This window comes from Astyanax mexicanus, chromosome 12, assembly GCF_023375975.1.
Source record: "Astyanax mexicanus isolate ESR-SI-001 chromosome 12, AstMex3_surface, whole genome shotgun sequence".
Taxonomy (NCBI): Eukaryota; Metazoa; Chordata; class Actinopteri; order Characiformes; family Acestrorhamphidae; genus Astyanax; species Astyanax mexicanus.
Window position 1 is genome coordinate 50,604,300 of NC_064419.1, and position 22,583 is coordinate 50,626,882.

Consider the following 22,583-nt stretch of genomic DNA (forward strand, 5'->3'; position numbering starts at 1 on the left):
ATTTCAGTATTCTAATCACACATTCACCTCAGAATTTTCATTATTATAACACATATACCCCAGAATCCTAAAAAAAGACAGTCTTGTGGTTAAAAAGAACAAATGATAAAGCTAATTTAGCTTATCAAAAGTTTCTAACCTAGTCCTGTACAGCTTGAGGTAGTAAACTGAGTAAACTGTTGCTGAGTGTGTTAAGTGATACTGAACACTTTATTTCATTTAATTTATGTGAGAAGAGGATAAAAAATAACTCAAACCTGCTGTTTCTGGCCCTTCCAGCTGTTTCTCTTCTATAATAATAATTATAATAATATAATAATAATATAAATTATTGTCCTTGTTTAGTGTACATTTAGTATACATGTATTCAAATGAACACCAAAAGTGCTTTTATGGCTGAATAATCTTGGTTGCCAAGTATTCGGTGCATCTCTTATAAATATTGTCATACTGATGAGCTCTAACACTCCTTCTAAGGTTCTCCTGCTAAAAATCCAGATGAAGGCCAGTTTTTGGCGACAACTGAAAATGATGGGGATAATTTTTATTATTGTCATTTTAAGGCTATTTATGGCACCTGTATGATGATAATGTAATAGTTTAAAACGCAGTTTACACCCTTTAAAGAGCAGCAAACATTTAACATGTTAGAATATTAGAAAATGATCTGTTTTATATATCCTAGGTAGAATAAAACAAAAATGTTTTATTTATGTGAGTGGGAATGATATATTTGCCACATCTTTACACTCTTTGAATTATCTCTATGGTGTGTTTACATCCATACACTTAAGTGAATATATTTATTATTTATTATATATTGTATTAAAATGTATATTATAACCAGACATTTACCTCAGAATTTGTATTATAATTACACAGTTACCTCAGAATTAGTGTTACAACTACATATTTACCTCAGAGTTATTATGTTAACCACACATTTACCTTTTACATATAATTATATTATAATCAAACATTTACGTCAGAGTTATTATAATAATTCAATTTCAATATTCTCACACAATATTCACACATTTACCACATATTTTTTATTGTAATTATACATTTACCTCAGCAGTGCTATTCTAATCATATAGTTACCTCAGAATTTCTTTTATAATCACACGTTTATCTCTTAATTGTATAGATTTATTGTATAAATATTAAATATCTGTAATAACAGAGCTGTGGAACATTATGTTTTGCCTATATTTGGTTTTCTCTGGGAAACAGTAGGGAAATGAAGATAATGGAGATTTAATGGTGTGTTTGGCAGCAGTTCGGACCGGACGGTTCTGAGGACATATTTTTCAGCTGGTCCAGTGAAGAGCTTCGTATCTTATCTGCTCATTTTCCATAATCTGCTTCCTGCCCATGAACCACTTCACTCTGCGGAACCCCCGCTCAACCACCCGGCAGCGGCGGGGGAACCCGGGGAGATCCGGCCCAGAGCCAGACCTCCATACCCACCCCCCCCGGTTAAAAAAAACAGAAATAATAAATACAGCACAGAAACGCTTTATAAAACACGGATGTGGCAATATCTCACTACTTAAATGTGTGTGAGTAACAGTATATAGAGTAAATTCAGGTGATGTCCCACAGGTGTGTGTGAGGGGTGGAGTCAGCCTCTTAGCACTGTACAGGCTGATCTTAAAGGTACAGGTTGTGCAGGTGTGACACTTAAAAGTTCATGTCTTTTTAAAGTGTGTAATTACATTAAAATTCTAGTATGCAATCAAACAATGAATGTGCTCCGAATCACGACAAGCCCAGCATGCACGGATATGTAAATGATTACAGGTGTCCTCATGCTTTTGTCCTGTTTTGTCTGGTCTGTGTTTGTAAAAGTTCTGTTTATGACTCTGCCTGTTGATTAGTGTTTCCATCTGGATCTCATTTGTAGCCTCTCGTTACCTACCCCAGGTGTTTCTTGTCCGTCTCAGTGTATATAAAGTTCTTTGTTTCTTGCAGGACTTGGGTCAGGTCTTATAAGTAAGTTTTTTTACTCTGACGTTCACAGATATGCTGATAGTTAGTGTATTTAAGTGTTTAGTTTTGTTTGTAGATTACGGTTTTCTGACTACCCATGTTTTTGTTTCGTTTTGAGTTTTATAGAGTATTGAGCTTGCGTTTACATTCAGCCTCCTCACCATCTGAGACAGATATGGTCTGATTAGACACTTGGTCTTACCTTCCACCCTGGGTAGTGTACCTCTTGGTGAGAGAGATGGTTATCTGTTAGACAAGTCTTTACTGCAAGAAACTGCAAAGTGAGAATTTGATTGTACAGTGTAACTGCTTGATTATTTTGTGCATATGACAGTAAATCTACGACGCACTGAGAGAAACAAGACGGTCGTTTCTGTGAATTATCTCTTGTTTAGTCAGCCACCATCGTCTTTACATCGGTGTGATGAAGGAGAAACCTGGGCTGCTTTAAACTGCATACGATGCTCTTAAAATAACAGCAGTACAGTGTCGTGTTTATTTCTGGAACAATATATCGTCCAAACAGACGTAGGTTCTGCAGCAGCTGTGATTCTGTTGGATGTGTGATGGGTGGAAGTGTTGAAGTGCTTTTTATTCAGTTTTATACAGTATAATCATATCTATCATCCATCAATCATCAGGATTTATGCTTGGTATGATTAGCTTGTGTTACCTGATCACACCCAACCTTCAGAATCTCTCGCTCTATCTCTATCTGTCTGTCTCTCTCTCCCTTTCTCAAAATGTTCACATTTTTTAAATTTTTTTATAGTAGTTTTATTGGCATGAATTGCAAATGAACAACTTTTGCCAAAGCAATGAAACAAGTACCTAATACACAAAAGATATAAAACAGCAATAAATATTAAAAATATACATTAACCTTAAATATAAATATAAAAGTAAATCATATAGATTAATAAAAACAAAATAGATAAATGAATAAGAAATTAATAACAGTGTTATTAATAATTATTTAAGAAGAGATGTGATTAGACTGTGATGATGAAGAGCTGTGACGTGATATGGTCTTAGCTTCCTCTCTCTCTCCACCTCTCTCTCTGTCTTCTGTCTCTCTCTCTCTCTCTCTGTCTCTCTCTCTCTCTCTGTCTCTCTCTCTCTCTCTCTCTCTCTCTCTCTCTCGGCTCAGAGTTTATACAGGACCTTATAAGGATAAGTAGCTCTGAGGGTTTGGTGGAACGGAGCTCAGGCTCCTGTGGTCCGAATCCGGCCCGGAATAGCCGGCGGGTTTTAGGCAGCGAGTAAAGCGTTTATTCCTAATGAAGAGCTGATGAAGAGCTGATGAAGAGCTGATCAGTGTAATAGAACAGCGCAGCAGAATCACAGAGTGACAGTGCGCTGGCTCATCATTACAGAAGCAGATAATTCACTATTTATAGAAGCTGAGTGACTCAGTGAAATGCTTCTTTATACAGTAAGCGGGGGGGATTGGCTATGATGTTGCTTAAAAGTAGTTATTAAGAGGCTGCTAAACTATTATCAGGTGGTTGGTATGGTGTTACTAGATGCAGGGCTGCACAATATTTTTAAATTATCGTCATTGCGATGTACGCATGTGCAATAGTCACATCGCAGGACATGTGATGCCACTTAAGGCAATTAAATCAAAGCTGTCATGTTGTAATGTTTTGATTCTTGAAACAAGAAGTAGATACACAGCGCTGTCTCTGTGTCTGTGTGAGTGACAGGCTGCTGCTGCCTGAGAAACGTGAGGGGGAGGGGCAGGAGTAAACAAGAGGTAACCGAAGCATGGCCTCCATCCACATGGTTGGGCATGTGCTTGTAAACGTGAGCACGTGTGGAAAGCTGTGCTCCTCAGATATTTCCAGTTACAGCTGAATTCACACTTTTAATCCCAGAAAAACTCTCATTTACCTTTTAAAAATACGTTTAAATGCTGATTAAAGGGCTGAGTACTGTTGGGATTACAGGTGGTTAACTGGGGCTGGCAGGTTATTGCTATGATGTTGCAAAGTGGTTATTAGGTGGTTGCTGGGGTGTTGCCAGATAGCTGCTGTGTAATTGCTATTATATTGCTAGAAAGCTGAGTATTTATCCTAAATTCAGGTGCATCATTTTGCATCATACACAGTAATATATTTTTATCTTTTGAAAAGATAACAAATAACTATAATAAATATGTTTTGTGGTAGTTAAGTTAATCTGTTCTGTATCATATCACCCGCCCCTTATTCTAATGAAGAGCAGATTAATGTAATAGAACAGTCATGGCAAAAGGAATAAAAGGTGTTGGTAGCTAACTGCCACCAATTACTAGGTGGTTGCTATAATCTTCCTTGGTAGTTGTGGTGGTATCCCAGGCAGTTACTAGGTGGTTGCTATGATGTTGCTAAGTGGTTGGTAAGATAAGTATCGTGATAAAGAGTAGATGAGTGTAATAGAACAGCGAGGCAGGATCAGAGAGTGACAGTGCGCTGGCTCATCGTTACAGATGTCAGCGTGTGATCTCAGATCTGAAAAAGCTGAATGACTCAGTGAATTGCTTTCATGCCCCGCCCCCCACTGTGTGTACACGTGGTATCCGGGGCGCTGACCTGAGGTCAGGTCTCTCGGGTTACGGCGCAGCGTGCCACCGCTCTGCCCCGTGTTTAGCTCGTCCTCAGGTCAGTGTAATCCGGCTCTGAGCCGCGGGGAGTTTCGGGGGATGCGGTGGTCGCTCTGGTATGCAGCAGGAGCTGCACTGGCGCCTCTGAAGGTTGCAGGTTTACAGTCGTACCTCCAGACCAGCTATGCCTGCTATGATAACCTCCACATGCCGAGCCCGTCCCCCGTCCCCCCCTGTCTCTCAGCTGTGGGTCATCAGTGTCCTCCTCCCGTCCCCCGTCCCCCTGTCTCTCAGCTGTCTCTTACAGCCTGGACAATACACTGTGCGGGCTGCTGGGAAAATCTATTTATAATGAGATAATAACATCTGAGAGATAGATAATATAGAATATAAAACATTTTAATGTTTATTGGTGGTGGTTCTTATGGTTTTGCAAGATGGTTACTATGGTTTACCATGTAGTTTCTAAATGGGTGCTCAGTATTTGCTATGGTTTTTGTAAGTGGTTACCAGGTGGGTGCTAGGTGGCTGCAGTGGTGATGTAAAGTAGTTGTTATGGTATCCCAGGTGGTTACTAGGTCAATACTATGGTGTTGCTAGCTGGTGGCAATGCTGTGTGGCTGCTGTGGTGTTGCATTCCCATTAAAAACCTAAACTACTAATGCTGTCTGTCGAACAGATCGGACGGCTGGTGATCGGACACAACGGCATCCTGTCCACTCCAGCCGTGTCCTGCATCATCAGGAAGATCAAAGCCATCGGCGGGATCATCCTCACCGCCAGTCACAACCCCGGAGGCCCGGGCGGAGACTTCGGGATCAAATTTAACATCGCTAACGGAGGTGAGCTTCCATTATCACATGCAGATACTGTGATAAATCATTTAATTCAGAGAATTCAGCGCAACACCTGCAGACTCAACTCACCTGTTTACTTTAGTCAAGTCAAGTAGTTTTATTGTGAGTACTGCATGTGTACAGGACATCCAGAAGATTAAAATTACATTACTCTCCTTCCCAAATTACAGCAAGGACAGAAAATAGATTATAAATGTAAAAAATGGTAGACACTGATGTACAATACACAAATAGACATACATGAGACAGAAGACAATCAATTTAGGACGTGAACGCACGACAAAGACGCACAAAAACATTGCGACTTACAGGACAAAAAAACATGAAAACGCTGTGTCCTCGTGCCGCCATCTTGAATCAACAGCAAACGACAACAAAGACACACTGACGCCCTAAATCAAACTGCACGACTGATAACTCGACTTTACAACAGATCTTCTGGTTGTAGTGAATTAAAGATAATCTTTATATTTCAGGTCCGTCTCCAGATACAGTGATGGAGAGGATCTATCAGGTGAGCAGGACTCTGGAGGAGTACGCCATCTGTCCCGACCTGCACATCGACCTGTCCCGCCTCGGACGCCAGGACTTCGACCTGGAGAACAAGTTCAAGCCTTTCCGGGGTTCGCTTTCAGATTTAATTAAATCTAAATTTCTTATTGCAATAAGAGATTATTAGATGTTTGCATTATAAGCAGCGTTTAGCGTTAAACCATTTATGCGTGTTTTAAATGCATATTTATCATGTCAGTAAGTTTGACCACAAACTTTACATTAGCATACTTTTTAGCTGTATTTAGTGTCATAAACAGGTCATTGTTTACTACTTTTCACTACCAAAATACAGTAATAGCATATAAAAATATTAATTTTATATAGGGTCTAAAATAATATCTCAATATTTCATGATATTTTTGCAATAGCGATACTCTTGGTGATATGACAGAACACTGAATTAGAAAAAAATCAAGAATACACTACTGCAAAAAAATAATTTTTTATCAGATTTACAGTAACAGAAGTCATTGATCCAGAAAATCATGATACTAATAATAATACACTCCAAATGTCTCCGTATATCCAGGATTAAAGTAAAATAAATGATACTGGACAGATATAATCTGTCTCTAGTAGATATATAATGGGAAATGAGAACAGTGTGAATTTTTCTTTTGATAAAAACTGTAAAAAAGTAGAACCCTGATGTGATAATTAGGGGTGGGTGATATGGCACGATCATTTAGGATATAATATCAATAATCACCATATTTAATAATGTTGCTGAGAATATTGCGTATGATATGATATGGCACAACCCTAATTTTTATATAAAGCAAAAATTAACATTTTTACTACTACTGTATTTATGGCGGAGCTTTAATGTAGAAAATGAACACTAGCTCCATATTCCACCATCAACAACCTGAAAAGGGAACGTGTGCCTTTTGTTGTAACAGTGGAGATCGTGGATTCGGTGGAGATCTATCTGAACATGCTTCGTGGGATTTTTGATTTTGGAGCGATTAAGAACCTCCTCACGGGTCCAGATCAGCTGAAGATCCGAATCGACGCCATGAACGGAGGTAAGAACCTGATCATACAGGAGGCTCCGCCCACACAGGTGCTGATGACAGGATGTAGTCACTAATCTAACCTGATTGGATACGGTACAGGGTGTAACTGGCTGTGTGATGGGTTTCAGTGATGGGTCCGTACGTGAGGAGGATCCTGTGTGATGAACTGGGGGCTCCGGTGAACTCGGCGGTGAACTGTGTTCCTCTGGAGGATTTCGGGGGGCAGTACCCCAATCCCAACCCCACCTTCGCCGTCTCGCTGATGGAGTCCATGAAGGGTGGAGAATTCGGGTTCGGCGCCGCGTTCGACGCAGACGGGGTGAGTCCCGCTAAACATCTGATACTGGGGCGACATATCAGTATCACAATATATATTATATAGTATCATATCAATACGATACGTGGCATCAAATACAGATGTGTTTATTGAAACATAAGCCCTATCTACTGTTTTTCTCTGAACTCCGTGCTCCTCCGGTAATTTTAGTCCCGTCCGGACGCACATCTCTGAGTTTCGTCTCCTCGCCTTTAATAAAATAGATATTTGTCCACTGCCGCGCACCGTAATTACACTTTGGGCGCGCCACGGTTTCCGCGGAGATCCACGTTAAAAAAAACAGCGAGTGGAAATGGAGGAGCTACTGAACACCACCATGTCATGTGACCGATAAATCCTAAAAACTGAGTATATTTCACACTTCTGAGTAGAAGTTTTAAATATTTTTCACAGACGTCCCCCTGAGAAACTAATCTCGTCTGGATAGGGCCATAGGAGCTTTAAACTCCCTAAGCCCCGCCCCCCAATTAGACTAACTAAAGCTACTGCTTTATTACTTCACATGGTGGCGCTATAATATAATGAATAGTGTTAATAAACCTGCGGTGAAGAATATCGGGTGTTAAATTCTGTGAATCTGGTATTTGATTATTTAGAAGTATTTTATCCTCTTCAGTAACACAGAGCAATAATGAGGAATATTCACAGATTAATTTTACACAAAATCTCAGTCACACTGATTTTGATTTAATTTCACGTCTACACTTCTAATTACCTGTTTATAACTCTTAAATAAATAGTGTTTTTAATGCTCAGAATTTTAGTACCAAATCATATTTTCACTTTGGGCCCTGGTTTAGTGATCTATAGGTGAGCCGTGCATCAGATCACCACGCCCATTACTGTAGATATATTCAGAAGCTCTGCTGCTGTTTAAATGAGTGTTGGTGGGGTGTAAGATAGCGATGCACTGGTGATCAGTATTACAGTGTTGGTTCTGGTTCTGGTTGCAGGACCGCTGTATGATTCTGGGTCAGAATGGATTCTTCGTGAACCCGTCTGATTCGCTGGCTGTGATGGCAGCCAACCTATCCTGCGTCCCGTACTTCAGACAGGTGGGCATCAGAGGATTCGCCCGCAGCATGCCCACCAGCACCGCCCTGGACAGGTGATACACACACACACCATACACACTATACACACACACACACACACCATACACACTATACACACACACACACTATACACACACACACACACACACACTATACACACACACACACACTATACACACACACACACACCATACACACTATACACACACACACACTATACACACACACACACTATACACACACTATACACACACACACACACTATACACACACTATACACACTATACACACACACGCACACGCACATACACACTACACACACACACACTATACACACACACACACACTACACACACACACACACACACCATACACACTATACACACACATACACACACACACACTATACACACACACACACCATACACACTATACACACACATACACACACACACACACTATACACACACACACACCATACACACTATACACACACACACACACACACTACACACACACACACACACCATACACACTATACACACACACGCACACACACACTATACACACACACGCACACACACACTATACACACACGCACACACACACACAGTGTGAGGAGGAATGTTGGGAGTGCTGCTCCCCCACAGCTTCACCAGTTGTTGAGTTTTATCTTTCACTCTGAGTCCTGATCTCTACACTAATCCCACCGTCCCCGAGCACAGTGCATCCAGAACATCAAACCTTCCAGTTTGTTTGAATAATTAATAAAAATTTGTAAGTTTACTATACTTCAGATACAGGGTTTGAACAATGAAACTGAAACACCTGGTTTTAGAGCACAGTAATTGATTGTGGTGACGGACAGTTCTGGTGGAAACAGGAGAGTTGAGGTGCACATTGAATTCTGCGTGATTTAATCAGCCGTGGTTTTATGTTTTTTTGGATACAATCCGGGTTAGCACCCGAACATCCCTTTCAGACAGCTTCCTCTTACAGCGTCCACAGTTAATCCTGTTGGATGTGGTTGGTCCTTCTTGGTGGTATGCTGACGTTACCCTGGATACCGTGGCTCTTGATGCTGCATCACAAAGACTTGCTGTCTTGGTCACAGATGCTCCAGCAAGACGTGCACCAACAATTTGTCCTCTTTTGAACTCTGGTATGTCCCCCATAATGTTGTGTGCATTGTAATATTTAGAGCAGAACTGTGCTCTTACCCTGCTAATTGAACCTTCACACTCTGCTCTTACTGGTGCAATGTGCAATTAATGAAGATTGAACACCAGGCTGCTCCAATTTAGCCATGAAACCTAAAATCCCACTAAAATGATGACAGGTGATTCAGTTTCATTGTCCAATAATAATAATATTTTAATAAAAATTAAATCTCAGTTTTAGAGGTGTTTTTATAACCTAATCCTGCTTTAAACTTCTACTCCAAAACTTCATGTCTGGAGAGTTTCTTCTTGGTCTTCATGATGCTGTTTGTTCACTAGTGTTCACTAACAAACCACTGAGTCCTTCACAGAACAGCTGTAGGGAGTGTGTGGGCAGAGACGGGTGGAGGCATGGGGGGGGGGGAATCACTCTCTCTATGAATAACAGAATTAGCTCATCTCCACCCGTCACCCCACCAAAAATAACGCTGAGCTCCGTCTCCCACTGCCCCCGCTGACGTGATGTTACTCAGCAGGGAATTCTGGGATATCTGAGTTAAATATTCAGTCTGAATCTGAGTTCAGTACCTCAGTACCAGTCCAGCAGCTGCAGAGCTCTGATCTACAGTTCACTGATCCCAGATCTGCCTCAGCACTCCGGCTGTTCACTGATCAGACAGGAAACGGCTGAACGGAAGAAAGTGATTCGTTATTAACGCTGGCGGTTCCAGAGGAAGTGATCTGATTCCGCCCAATCGGATCATACGCTTCCTCCCGCCCTCACCTCACTCATATTTAATATTTAATCTGCTTACAGTGTAATACTCACATAAACCTTTAAACTCTGATAATAAACTATTATACACTTTATATAATATTAATAAACTTATGATTCTGAAAAATCATAAACTCATAAAAAATGTGATTCTGAAAAATCATTAACTTCTCAAAAATATGATTCTGAAAAATCAAACTCTTAAGAAATGTTATTCCAGAAAGGGGAAATTTCTAATCAAAATCAAAAACTGATTAACAATGTGATTCTGAACATTTTTAATTTTTTAAAAAATGTGATTTTGGAAATCTGTAATTTCTTTTTTAATTTGATTCTGAGCAGAGTGCCCACATCTGGCTCATGTTTATCTGCTCCAGAAGGTCCTATTGTATTGGCAGAATGTTTGTATGGGGACTAAATAAAGCAGCTGTGTGTTTGTGCTGAATGCGGGGGTTAATACTCGTGTTAGATTATACTTTTATTTTGTGTGTGATTTGTGTCGTGTGATTTGTGTCGTGTGATTAGTGTCGTGTGAATAGTGTTGTGTGATTAGTGTTGTGTGATTAGTGTCGTGTGATTAGTGTTGTGTGAATAGTGTTGTGTGATTAGTGTCGTGTGATTAGTGTCGTGTGATTTGTGTCGTGTGATTAGTGTTGTGTGATTAGTGTTGTGTGATTAGTGTCGTGTGATTAGTGTTGTGTGAATAGTGTTGTGTGATTAGTGTCGTGTGATTTGTGTCGTGTGATTTGTGTCGTGTGATTAGTGTTGTGTGATTAGTGTCGTGTGATTTGTGTCGTGTGATTTGTGTCGTGTGATTTGTGTCGTGTGATTAGTGTCATATGATTAGTGTCGTGTGATTAGTGTTGTGTGATTAGTGCTGTGTGATTAGTGCTGTGTGATTTGTGTCGTGTGATTTGTGTCGTGTGATTAGTGTCGTGTGATTAGTGTCGTGTGATTAGTGTTGTGTGATTAGTGCTGTGTGATTAGTGCTGTGTGATTTGTGTCGTGTGATTTGTGTCGTGTGATTAGTGTCGTGTGATTAGTGTCGTGTGATTAGTGTTGTGTGATTAGTGCTGTGTGATTAGTGCTGTGTGATTTGTGTCGTGTGATTTGTGTCGTGTGATTAGTGTCGTGTGATTAGTGTCGTGTGATTTGTGGCGTGTGATTAGTGTCGTGTGATTAGTGTCGTGTGATTAGTGTCGTGTGATTAGTGTTGTGTGATTTGTGTTGTGTGATTTGTGTTGTGTGATTTGTGTCGTGTGATTTGTGTTGTGTGATTAGTGTTGTGTGATTTGTGTCGTGTGATTAGTGTTGTGTGATTTGTGTCGTGTGATTTGTGTCGTGTGTTATTAGCCGAGCGCTCCCTTGTGCTCCTCTGTACTCGGGGGGATGTTAGATAAATGTTAGATAAACTGAGGTTATATATTTTTAGTTGTTAATGAGCACAGAAGGTGTGTTGTTTCCGTTCTGCACAGGGACGTGTTCTCTGAGTAAAGTTAATCCAGCGCTGTTCTCAGATCAGCTCTGGGGTTCAGTGACTCAGTGGAGGGTCAGTGTTGAGCTCTGGGTTCTGGACGGGTCAGTGTGTTTAGAACCGGACGGTTCCGGACACTGATCCGGGCGGGGACACCGGCGGGGACACTGCCGTCCTCCTGCTGCTGTTGTGTCCTTCAGTTTAATTGAGTTACTCTGGGGGTGATGTAACACTCTGAGGTGATAATCTGCTGGAAAAAACTATAAACTATTCTCTCCTCCGTTCAGATCCCTGAACTCAGGTGTTCCTGAATCTCCTCCGTCTCCACAGGTGTTTAATAAAAGCAGCAGCTCGGCATGCTGGGATTGCTTCTACAAACATTAGTGAAAGAACGGGTCTCTTTAAGAGCTTAGTGATAGGATGCAGCACCTGTGCAACAAGTGAAATTTCACTACTCACTACTAAATATGCAAAAATGTATATCATGGTATTTAGTAAGAGTATTATTATTTATTTATTATTATTATTTATTTTTTTGCATGACTGAGCTTTTGTATAGGTTTGTGACTTACTGTACTGTTAAGAGTACATATAATATCAATTATTAAGGTTTTGCACATGCAAAACAGAGAGGGTTCAGATTGGCCTGTTCTCTGCAAAGAGTCTGTGAGTCAGCCAATCAGTTTTTAGTGTGGGCAGACAGTGTTTTTTCTCCTCCTGGATGGGATGTGTTCAGGAGCAATATGGCTCCCATCAAAACTCATTTTTCCTCACACTACTCTAAAGTATATCCATGTCTGGTAAAAGTAATAAATAATGAACGTCTTTCTCGCTGTACAGTTTATAATAGTGAAAAGGCATCTTGAGGTGAGGTAATGTGATATAATAAAATAGTTATAATAATACATTTTATTTGTAATGTACTTTACATTTCAAAGAAATCTCAAAGTGCTAGTTATATATATATATATATATATACCTCCCTGAAATGTATTTTTGCAACATAGGATGTCTGCTGTGGATCAGTAGCTCATAATGTTTAATGTTTAATGATTATGGTCACATTAAGTAAATATGTACATCGTGTTTAGATGTATAAGAGTGTTCTCTCTCTGGTAATTCTCCTGTGATTCTCCGGTGATTCTGTGGCGATTCTCCGGTGATTCTCTGGCGATTCTCCGGTGATTCTTTTGTGATTCTCTGGCGATTCTCCGGTGATTCTCCGGTGATTCTCTGGTGATTCTCCGGCGATTCTCAGGATAATAATCTATATATATAAGTAAATATGTACATTGTGTTTAGATGTGTAAGAGTGTTCTCTCTCCGGTGATTCTCGTGATTTTCCGGTGAATCTCTGGCGATTCTCCGGTGATTCTCTGGCAATTCTCCGGTGATTCTCCGTTGAGAATCACCGTTGATTCTCTGGTGATTCTCTGGTGATATCCAGTGATTATCTGGCGATTGTCTGGCAATTCTCCGTTGATTCTCTGTTGATTCTCCGGTGATTCTCTGGCAATTGTCTGGTGATTCTCTGGCGATTGTCTGGTGATTCTCTGGCGATTGTCTGGTGATTCTCTGGCGATTGTCTGGTGATTCTCTGGCGATTGTCTGGTGATTCTCCGGTGATTCTCCGGTGATTCTCTGGTGATTATCCAGTGATTATCTGGCGATTGTCTGGCAATTCTCCGGTGATTCTCTGGCAATTGTCTGGTGATTCTCTGGCGATTGTCTGGTGATTCTCTGGCGATTGTCTGGTGATTCTCTGGCGATTATCCGGCGATTCTCCGGTGATTCTCTGGTGATTATCCGGTGATTGTGTGGTTTGTAGGTTTTATCGCTCCTAACAGTGTCCAGACTCACTGTAATTTATTCTGGAAGATTACGATCCTCGTTCCTGTGTTTAAGGAATGATTTTACTGTGCTGCTTTAATCTGGTTGTGGGTTTGTGAATTCACTGATAGAGAATTGAGTCACTAATACTGATCCTCATATAATCACTACTGTACTGAAGAGAAGTTCAGTTGTGAGGTACAGAGTGACTAGTGGGGAGATGTGATTTATCACATCAAAGTTTTGGATCTAAAGGACACTTGTTATTGTTCGACACAGACTTTCACTCCACCCACAGTCTATTTCCACTCCTTCCTCCTGTCTGGTTTAAACAGCAGCAGATCTTCTGAATATATCTACACTGATGGGCGTGGTGTTCTGGAAATGAGGTGTGTTCAGGTACATTTCTGGATTTTTGTATTGTAGAGTGTGAGTGTGTGTGTGTGAGTGTGTGTGAGTGTGAGTGTGTGTGTGTGTGTGAGTGTGTGTGTGTGTGAGTGTGTGAGTGTGTGTGTGTGAGTGTGTGTGTGTGTGTGTGTGTGTGTGTGTGAGTGTGTGTGTGTGTGTGTGTGTGTGTGTGTGTGTGTGCGTGTGTGGGCTGTGTGTGTGTGTGAGTGAGTGTGTGTGTGAGTGTGTGTGTGCGTGTGTGTGCGTGTGTGGGCTGTGTGTGTGTGTGCGTGTGTGTGTGTGTGTGTGTGTGTGTGTGTGTGTGAGTGTGTGTGTGTGAGTGTGTGTGTGGGCTGTGTGATCTTTCAGCTGCTGAAACCTTTTTAGGCTGTGAGCTGCTGGGAGTGAAGCTGGTGTTTAAATGCTGAGATACTCAGGAGTGTGTGTTTATGGGGGGGAGTGTGTGTTTATGGGGGGGGAGTGTGTGTGACTGAGTGTGTGTCTGTTTGAAGATGGGTGTGTGTCTGTGAGCTTAAGTGTGTCCATACGTTAGAGTGTGTGTGGTTTGTATGTCTAAGCTTGTGTGTGTGTAAAAAGTGTGTGTGTGTGTATAAAGTGTGTGTGTGTGTGTATAAAGTGTGTGTGTATAAAGTGTGTGTGTGTGTGTATAAAGTGTGTGTATGTGTGTGTGTATAAAGTGTGTGTGTATGTATAAAGTGTGTGTGTGTATAAAGTGTGTGTGTGAGTGTGTATGTGTGTGTGCAGTATGCATTACAGTACAGTGCAGTATGTATTACAGTACAGTGCAGTATGTATTACAGTACAGTGCAGTATGCATTACAGTACAGTGCAGTATGTATTACATTATAGTGCAGTATGTATTACAGTACAGTGCAGTATGTATGAGAGTACAGTGCAGTATGTATTACAGTACAGTGCAGTATGTATTACAGTACAGTGCAGTATGCATTACAGTACAGTGCAGTATGCATTACAGTACAGTGCAGTATGTATTAGAGTGCAGTGCAGTATGTATTACAGTACAGTGCAGTATGTATTACAGTACAGTGCTGTATGTATTAGAGTACAGTGCAGTATGTATTACAGTACAGTGCAGTATGCATTACAGTACAGTGCAGTATGTATTACAGTACAGTGCAGTGCAGTATGTATTACAGTACAGTGCAGTATGTATTACAGTACAGTGCTGTATGTATTAGAGTACAGTGCAGTATGTATTAGAGTGCAGTGCAGTATGTATTACAGTACAGTGCAGTATGTATTACAGTGCAGTATGTATTAGAGTGCAGTGCAGTATGTATTACAGTACAGTGCAGTATGTATTAGAGTGCAGTGCAGTATGTATTACAGTACAGTGCAGTATGTATTACAGTACAGTGCAGTATGTATTAGAGTGCAGTGCAGTATGTATTAGAGTACAGTGCAGTATGTATTACAGTACAGTGCAGTATGTATTAGAGTGCAGTGCAGTATGTATTGCAGTACAGTGCTGTATGTATTAGAGTACAGTGCAGTATGTATTAGAGTGCAGTGCAGTATGTATTACAGTACAGTGCAGTATGTATTACAGTGCAGTATGTATTAGAGTACAGTGCAGTATGTATTAGAGTGCAGTGCAGTATGTATTACAGTACAGTGCAGTATGTATTAGAGTGCAGTGCAGTATGTATTACAGTACAGTGCAGTATGTATTACAGTGCAGTATGTATTACAGTGCAGTATGTATTACAGTACAGTGCAGTATGTATTAGAGTGCAGTGCAGTATGTATTACAGTACAGTGCAGTATGTATTACAGTACAGTGCAGTATGTATTAGAGTACAGTGCAGTATGTATTAGAGTGCAGTGCAGTATGTATTACAGTACAGTGCAGTATGTATTACAGTGCAGTATGTATTAGAGTACAGTGCAGTATGTATTAGAGTGCAGTGCAGTATGTATTACAGTACAGTGCAGTATGTATTAGAGTGCAGTGCAGTATGTATTACAGTACAGTGCAGTATGTATTACAGTACAGTGCAGTATGTATTAGAGTGCAGTGCAGTATGTATTAGAGTACAGTGCAGTATGTATTACAGTACAGTGCAGTATGTATTAGAGTGCAGTGCAGTATGTATTACAGTACAGTGCAGTATGTATTACAGTACAGTGCTGTATGTATTAGAGTACAGTGCAGTATGTATTAGAGTGCAGTGCAGTATGTATTACAGTACAGTGCAGTATGTATTACAGTGCAGTATGTATGAGAGTACAGTGCAGTATGTATTAGAGTGCAGTGCAGTATATATTACAGTACAGTGCAGTATGTATTAGAGTGCAGTGCAGTATGTATTACAGTACAGTGCAGTATGTATTAGAGTACAGTGCAGTATGTATTAGAGTGCAGTGCAGTATGTATTACAGTACAGTGCAGTATGTATTAGAGTACAGTGCAGTATGTATTAGAGTGCAGTGCAGTATGTATTACAGTACAGTGCAGTATGTATTACAGTGCAGTATGTATTAGAGTACAGTGCAGTATGTATTAGAGTGCAGTGCAGTATGTATTACAGTACAGTGCAGTATGTATTAGAGTGCAGTGCAGTATGTATTACAGTACAGTGCAGTATGTATTACAGTACAGTGCAGTATGTATTAGAGTGCAGTGCAGTATGTATTAGAGTACAGTGCAGTATGTATTACAGTACAGTGCAGTATGTATTAGAGTGCAGTGCAGTATGTATTACAGTGCAGTGCAGTATGTATTACAGTACAGTGCTGTATGTATTAGAGTACAGTGCAGTATGTATTAGAGTGCAGTGCAGTATGTATTACAGTACAGTGCAGTATGTATTACAGTGCAGTATGTATTAGAGTACAGTGCAGTATGTATTAGAGTGCAGTGCAGTATGTATTACAGTACAGTGCAGTATGTATTAGAGTGCAGTGCAGTATGTATTACAGTACAGTGCAGTATGTATTACAGTACAGTGCAGTATGTATTAGAGTGCAGTGCAGTATGTATTACAGTGCAGTATGTATTACAGTACAGTGCAGTATGTATTAGAGTACAGTGCAGTATGTATTAGAGTGCAGTGCAGTATGTATTACAGTACAGTGCAGGATGTATTACAGTACAGTGCAGTATGTATTACATTATATTGCAGTATGTATTACAGTACAGTGCAGTATGTATTACATTATAGTGCAGTATGTATTTCATTATAGTGCAGTATGTATTACAGTACAGTGCAGTATGTATTACAGTACAGTGCAGTATGTATTAGAGTGCAGTGCAGTATGTATTACAGTACAGTACAGTATGTATTAGAGTGCAGTGCAGTATGTATTACAGTACAGTACAGTATGTATTAGAGTGCAGTGCAGTATGTATTACAGTACAGTGCAGTATGTATTACAGTGCAGTATGTATTAGAGTACAGTGCAGTATGTATTACAGTGCAGTATGTATTACAGTACAGTGCAGTATGTATTAGAGTACAGTGCAGTATATATTACAGTACAGTGCAGTATGTATTACATTATATTGCTGTATGTATTGCAGTACAGTGCAGTATGTATTACATTATAGTGCAGTATGTATTACAGTACAGTGCAGTATGTATTACATTATAGTGCAGTATGTATTAGAGTACAGTGCAGTATGTATTACAGTGCAGTATGTATTAGAGTACAGTGCAGTATGTATTACAGTGCAGTATGTATTAGAGTACAGTGCAGTATGTATTAGAGTACAGTGCAGTATGTATTACATTATAGTGCAGTATGTATTACAGTACAGTGCAGTATGTATTACATTATAGTGCAGTATGTATTAGAGTACAGTGCAGTATGTATTACAGTGCAGTATGTATTAGAGTACAGTGCAGTATGTATTACAGTGCAGTATGTATTAGAGTACAGTGCAGTATGTATTAGAGTACAGTGCAGTATGTATTACAGTACAGTGCAGTATGTATTAGAGTACAGTGCAGTAGGACTGGACAATAATTCGATAACGGTATTTATCGCGATAAGAAATGTTTCAATAACGGTGATATCATTTTTGTGTCATATCGATATGTATTATTTACAGAAACACGGCTCAGCTGCGCTCCGTTCGGCCCCTAAAATCTCTCGCGCTGAAACTCGCGCTGAAAATCTCTCGTGCTGAAATCTCTCGCGCTGAAAATCTCTCGCGCTGAAGCTCGGCCGCGCTCCGGTCAGCATCTAAAATCTCTCGCGCTGAAACTCGGCCGCGCTCCGGTCAGCATCTAAAATCTCTCGCGCTGAAACTCGGCCGCGCTCCGGTCAGCGCTCCGGTCAGCATCTAAAACCTCTCGCGCTGAAATCTCTCGCGCTGAAGCTCGGCCGCGGTCCGGTCAGCATCTAAAATCTCTCGCGCTGAAACTCGGCCGCGCTCCTGTCAGCATCTAAAACCTCTCGCGCTGAAACTCGCGCTGAAATCTCTCGCGCTGAAACTCGGCCGCGCTCCGGTCAGCATCTAAAACCTCTCGCGCTGAAACTCGCGCTGAAATCTCTCGCGCTGAAGCTCGGCCGCGCTCCGGTCAGCATCTAAAATCTCTCGCGCTGAAACTCGGCCGCGCTCCGGTCAGCATCTAAAACCTCTCGCGCTGAAACTCGCGCTGAAATCTCTCGCGCTGAAGCTCGGCCGCGCTCCGGTCAGCATCTAAAATCTCTCGCGCTGAAACTCGGCCGCGCTCCGGTCAGCATCTAAAATCTCTCGCGCTGAAACTCGGCCGCGCTCCGGTCAGCATCTAAAACCTCTCGCGCTGAAATCTCTCGCGCTGAAGCTCGGCCGCGGTCCGGTCAGTATCTAAAATCTCTCGCGCTGAAACTCGGCCGCGCTCCGGTCAGCATCTAAAATCTCTCGCGCTGAAACTCGGCCGCGCTCCGGTCAGCATCTAAAATCTCTCGCGCTGAAACTCGGCCGCGCTCCGGTCAGCATCTAAAATCTCTCGCGCTGAAACTCGGCCGCGCTCCGGTCAGCATCTAAAACCTCTCGCGCTGAAATCTCTCGCGCTGAAGCTCGGCCGCGGTCCGGTCAGTATCTAAAATCTCTCGCGCTGAAACTCGGCCGCGCTCCGGTCAGCATCTAAAACCTCTCGCGCTGAAATCTCTCGCGCTGAAGCTCGGCCGCGGTCCGGTCAGTATCTAAAATCTCTCGCGCTGAAACTCGGCCGCGCTCCGGTCAGCATCTAAAACCTCTCGCGCTGAAACTCGGCCGCGCTCCGGTCAGCATCTAAAACCTCTCGCGCTGAAATCTCTCGCGCTGAAGCTCGGCCGCGGTCCGGTCAGTATCTAAAATCTCTCGCGCTGAAACTCGGCCGCGCTCCGGTCAGCATCTAAAATCTCTCGCGCTGAAAATCTCTCGCGCTGAAACTCGGCCGCGCTCCGGTCAGCATCTAAAATCTCCTTTTAGAATCTCCTAAATTTCTTTATTCTGGCTGAAACACTTTTGTAGTTTATGTTATATCTAAGTTATTTATAGTTATAAAAGCCTACAGGTTTGCTTATTTGACTGTGATATCATGTTCCTTTTATGTATATAAAGGCTTTTTTTCCTTATCCTGGTTGAAGCACTTTTGTTTTGATCTGTTAAATTTGTTTACGGAAGAATAAGAAGCTTTGCCTCTGTTGTAAATGTAAAGTTATTTATATTGGTAATATGTACAGTACAGGCCAAAAGTTTGGACATTCCTTCTTATTCAATGCGTTTTCTTTATTTTAATGACTCTTTCATTTCATGACGCATTGAATAAGAAGGTGTGTCCAAACCTTTGGCTTGTACTGTATATAGGTTATAGGCTTGTGTTTGACAGTGATGTCATGTTTTTATTTTGCTATAAGTGATTAAAAGTGATCATTGGTTTATTTTGACCATTTTTTATTTCTAAAGTATTATATAGTTTTTGTGAAAGGAGGCTTTAAAGACTTAAGTTTTTCTTAGGCCTTCAAAATATTTATGTCGATATCGAAATTATATCGTATCGACCGAAATTATGGAATATATCGTGATATAAATTTTGGCCATATCGTCCAGCACTACAGTGCAGTATGTATTACATTATAGTGCAGTATGTATTAGAGTACAGTGCAGTATGTATTACAGTGCAGTATGCATTACAGTACAGTGCAGTATGTATTACAGTGCAGTATGCATTACAGTACAGTGCAGTATGCATTACATTATAGTGCAGTATGTATTACAGTACAGTGCAGTATGTATTACAGTGCAGTATGCATTACAGTACAGTGCAGTATGCATTACATTATAGTGCAGTATGTATTACAGTACAGTGCAGTATGTATTACAGTACAGTAAGTGATAAAATGACGCTGATGTGTGATCAGATTGATTAATGATTTGTATTTCTGGTGAATATCTGGCGTCTCTTTACAGCAGAGCTTTATGTTCTTTGAACTGTTCGTTATAAAGCGGAAATCTGTTTGTGTTTACACCTCTGACTCCGCCCACTGACCCTCCCCCAATCATATTAATACATTGGGTTGCCAGGCATGGAACATACCATGCAGTGTGCTGCAGTTTTAGCATCTTCTAAAAAGTTGAATAGATGGAGATGAAGCTTAGAGCCCAGAAGGACTACAAGACGGAAACTGAGCTGCTAATTCAGGTTAGCTAACATTAGCTAGGTAATTTGGCAATAATTTATCATCTCAAACTGGCAACCCATGTGATTTTTACATGGGAGAGCAGAGCTGAAAACTCTATTTAGTGTTTGAAATTAGTGAAGCTGGACTTACCTACACAACAGTCCAGATCAGGTGTCTCAGACTGAGTTTACAGTGCAGCATAAAGAACACAAAGTACATTTTCACATTTTCTCATTTTCCTGAATTCCCAGTTTATCCAGACTGTACAGAAAACGTTCTACTAACCAAACATTGTTAGATGAGCTTTGTGCATGTCTACAGTGTTGCAGTGTGCAGTTGTTGTATTTAGGAGGTTCTGATTTGTGTATATAAAGCTCAGTAGGGACTCCTCTCTCCGGAGTGAATAGTGTGTAGTGTGTGGTGTATAGTGTGTAGTGTGTGGTGTGTAGTGTGTAGTGTATAGTGTGTAGTGTGTGGTGTGTAGTGTATAGTGTGTAGTGTGTGGTGTGTAGTGTATAGTGTGTAGTTTATAGTGTGTAGTGTATAGTGTGTGGTGTGTGTTGTGTAGTGTGTGGTGTGTGGTGTGTAGTGTGTAGTGTGTATATATATATATAAAGCTCAGTAGGGACTCCTCTCTCAGGAGTGTATAGTGTGTAGTGTATAGTGTGTAGTGTATAGTGTGTGGTGTGTAGTGTGTGGTGTGTGTATATAAAGCTCAGTAGGGACTCCTCTCTCAGGAGTGTGTAGTGTATAGTGTGTAGTGTGTGGTGTGTAGTGTATAGTGTGTAGTGTGTGGTGTGTAGTGTATAGTGTGTGGTGTGTAGTGTGTGGTGTGTGTATATAAAGCTCAGTAGGGACTCCTCTCTCGGGAGTGTATAGTGTGTAGTGTATAGTGTGTGGTGTATAGTGTGTAGTGTGTGGTGTGTAGTGTGTAGTGTATAGTGTGTAGTGTGTGGTGTGTAGTGTATAGTGTGTAGTGTGTGGTGTGTAGTGTATAGTGTGTAGTTTATAGTGTGTAGTGTATAGTGTGTGGTGTGTGTTGTGTAGTGTGTGGTGTGTGGTGTGTAGTGTGTAGTGTGTATATATATATATAAAGCTCAGTAGGGACTCCTCTCTCAGGAGTGTATAGTGTGTAGTGTATAGTGTGTAGTGTATAGTGTGTGGTGTGTAGTGTGTGGTGTGTGTATATAAAGCTCAGTAGGGACTCCTCTCTCAGGAGTGTGTAGTGTATAGTGTGTAGTGTGTGGTGTGTAGTGTATAGTGTGTAGTGTGTGGTGTGTAGTGTATAGTGTGTGGTGTGTAGTGTGTGGTGTGTGTATATAAAGCTCAGTAGGGACTCCTCTCTCGGGAGTGTATAGTGTGTGGTGTGTAGTGTATAGTGTGTGGTGTGTGTATATAAAGCTCAGTAGGGACTCCTCTCTCGGGAGTGTATAGTGTGTAGTGTATAGTGTGTGGTGTATAGTGTGTAGTGTGTGGTGTGTAGTGTGTGGTGTGTGGTGTGTGTATATAAAGCTCAGTAGGGACTCCTCTCTCGGGAGTGTATAGTGTGTAGTGTATAGTGTGTGGTGTATAGTGTATAGTGTGTAGTGTGTGGTGTGTAGTGTGTGGTGTGTGGTGTGTGTATATAAAGCTCAGTAGGGACTCCTCTCTCGGGAGTGTATAGTGTGTAGTGTATAGTGTGTGGTGTATAGTGTGTGGTGTGTAGTGTATAGTGTGTGGTGTGTAGTGTGTAGTGTGTGGTGTGTGTATATAAAGCTCAGTAGGCACTCCTCTCTCGGGAGTGTATAGTGATTAGTGTGTAGTGTTTAGTGTGTAGTGTATAGTGTTTAGTGTGTAGTGTATAGTGTTTAGTGTGTAGTGTATAGTGTGTAGTGTATAGTGTGTAGTGTGTGGTGTGTAGTGTGTGGTGTGTGGTG

The 22,583-nt window shown here is 41.1% G+C and overlaps 1 protein-coding gene across 1 annotated transcript in view; it reads left to right on the plus strand.

Moving 5' to 3' along the window:
- Nucleotides 1–22,583, plus strand: part of pgm5 (phosphoglucomutase 5) — a 44,123-nt gene that overhangs the window by 974 nt on the left and 20,566 nt on the right. The window contains exons 2-6 of the mRNA XM_049485610.1: nucleotides 5,262–5,424; nucleotides 5,916–6,062; nucleotides 6,897–7,022; nucleotides 7,142–7,332; nucleotides 8,304–8,458. Of these exons, the coding sequence (XP_049341567.1) occupies nucleotides 5,262–5,424; nucleotides 5,916–6,062; nucleotides 6,897–7,022; nucleotides 7,142–7,332; nucleotides 8,304–8,458 (782 nt within the window). The remainder of the gene's footprint in view (nucleotides 1–5,261; nucleotides 5,425–5,915; nucleotides 6,063–6,896; nucleotides 7,023–7,141; nucleotides 7,333–8,303; nucleotides 8,459–22,583) is intronic.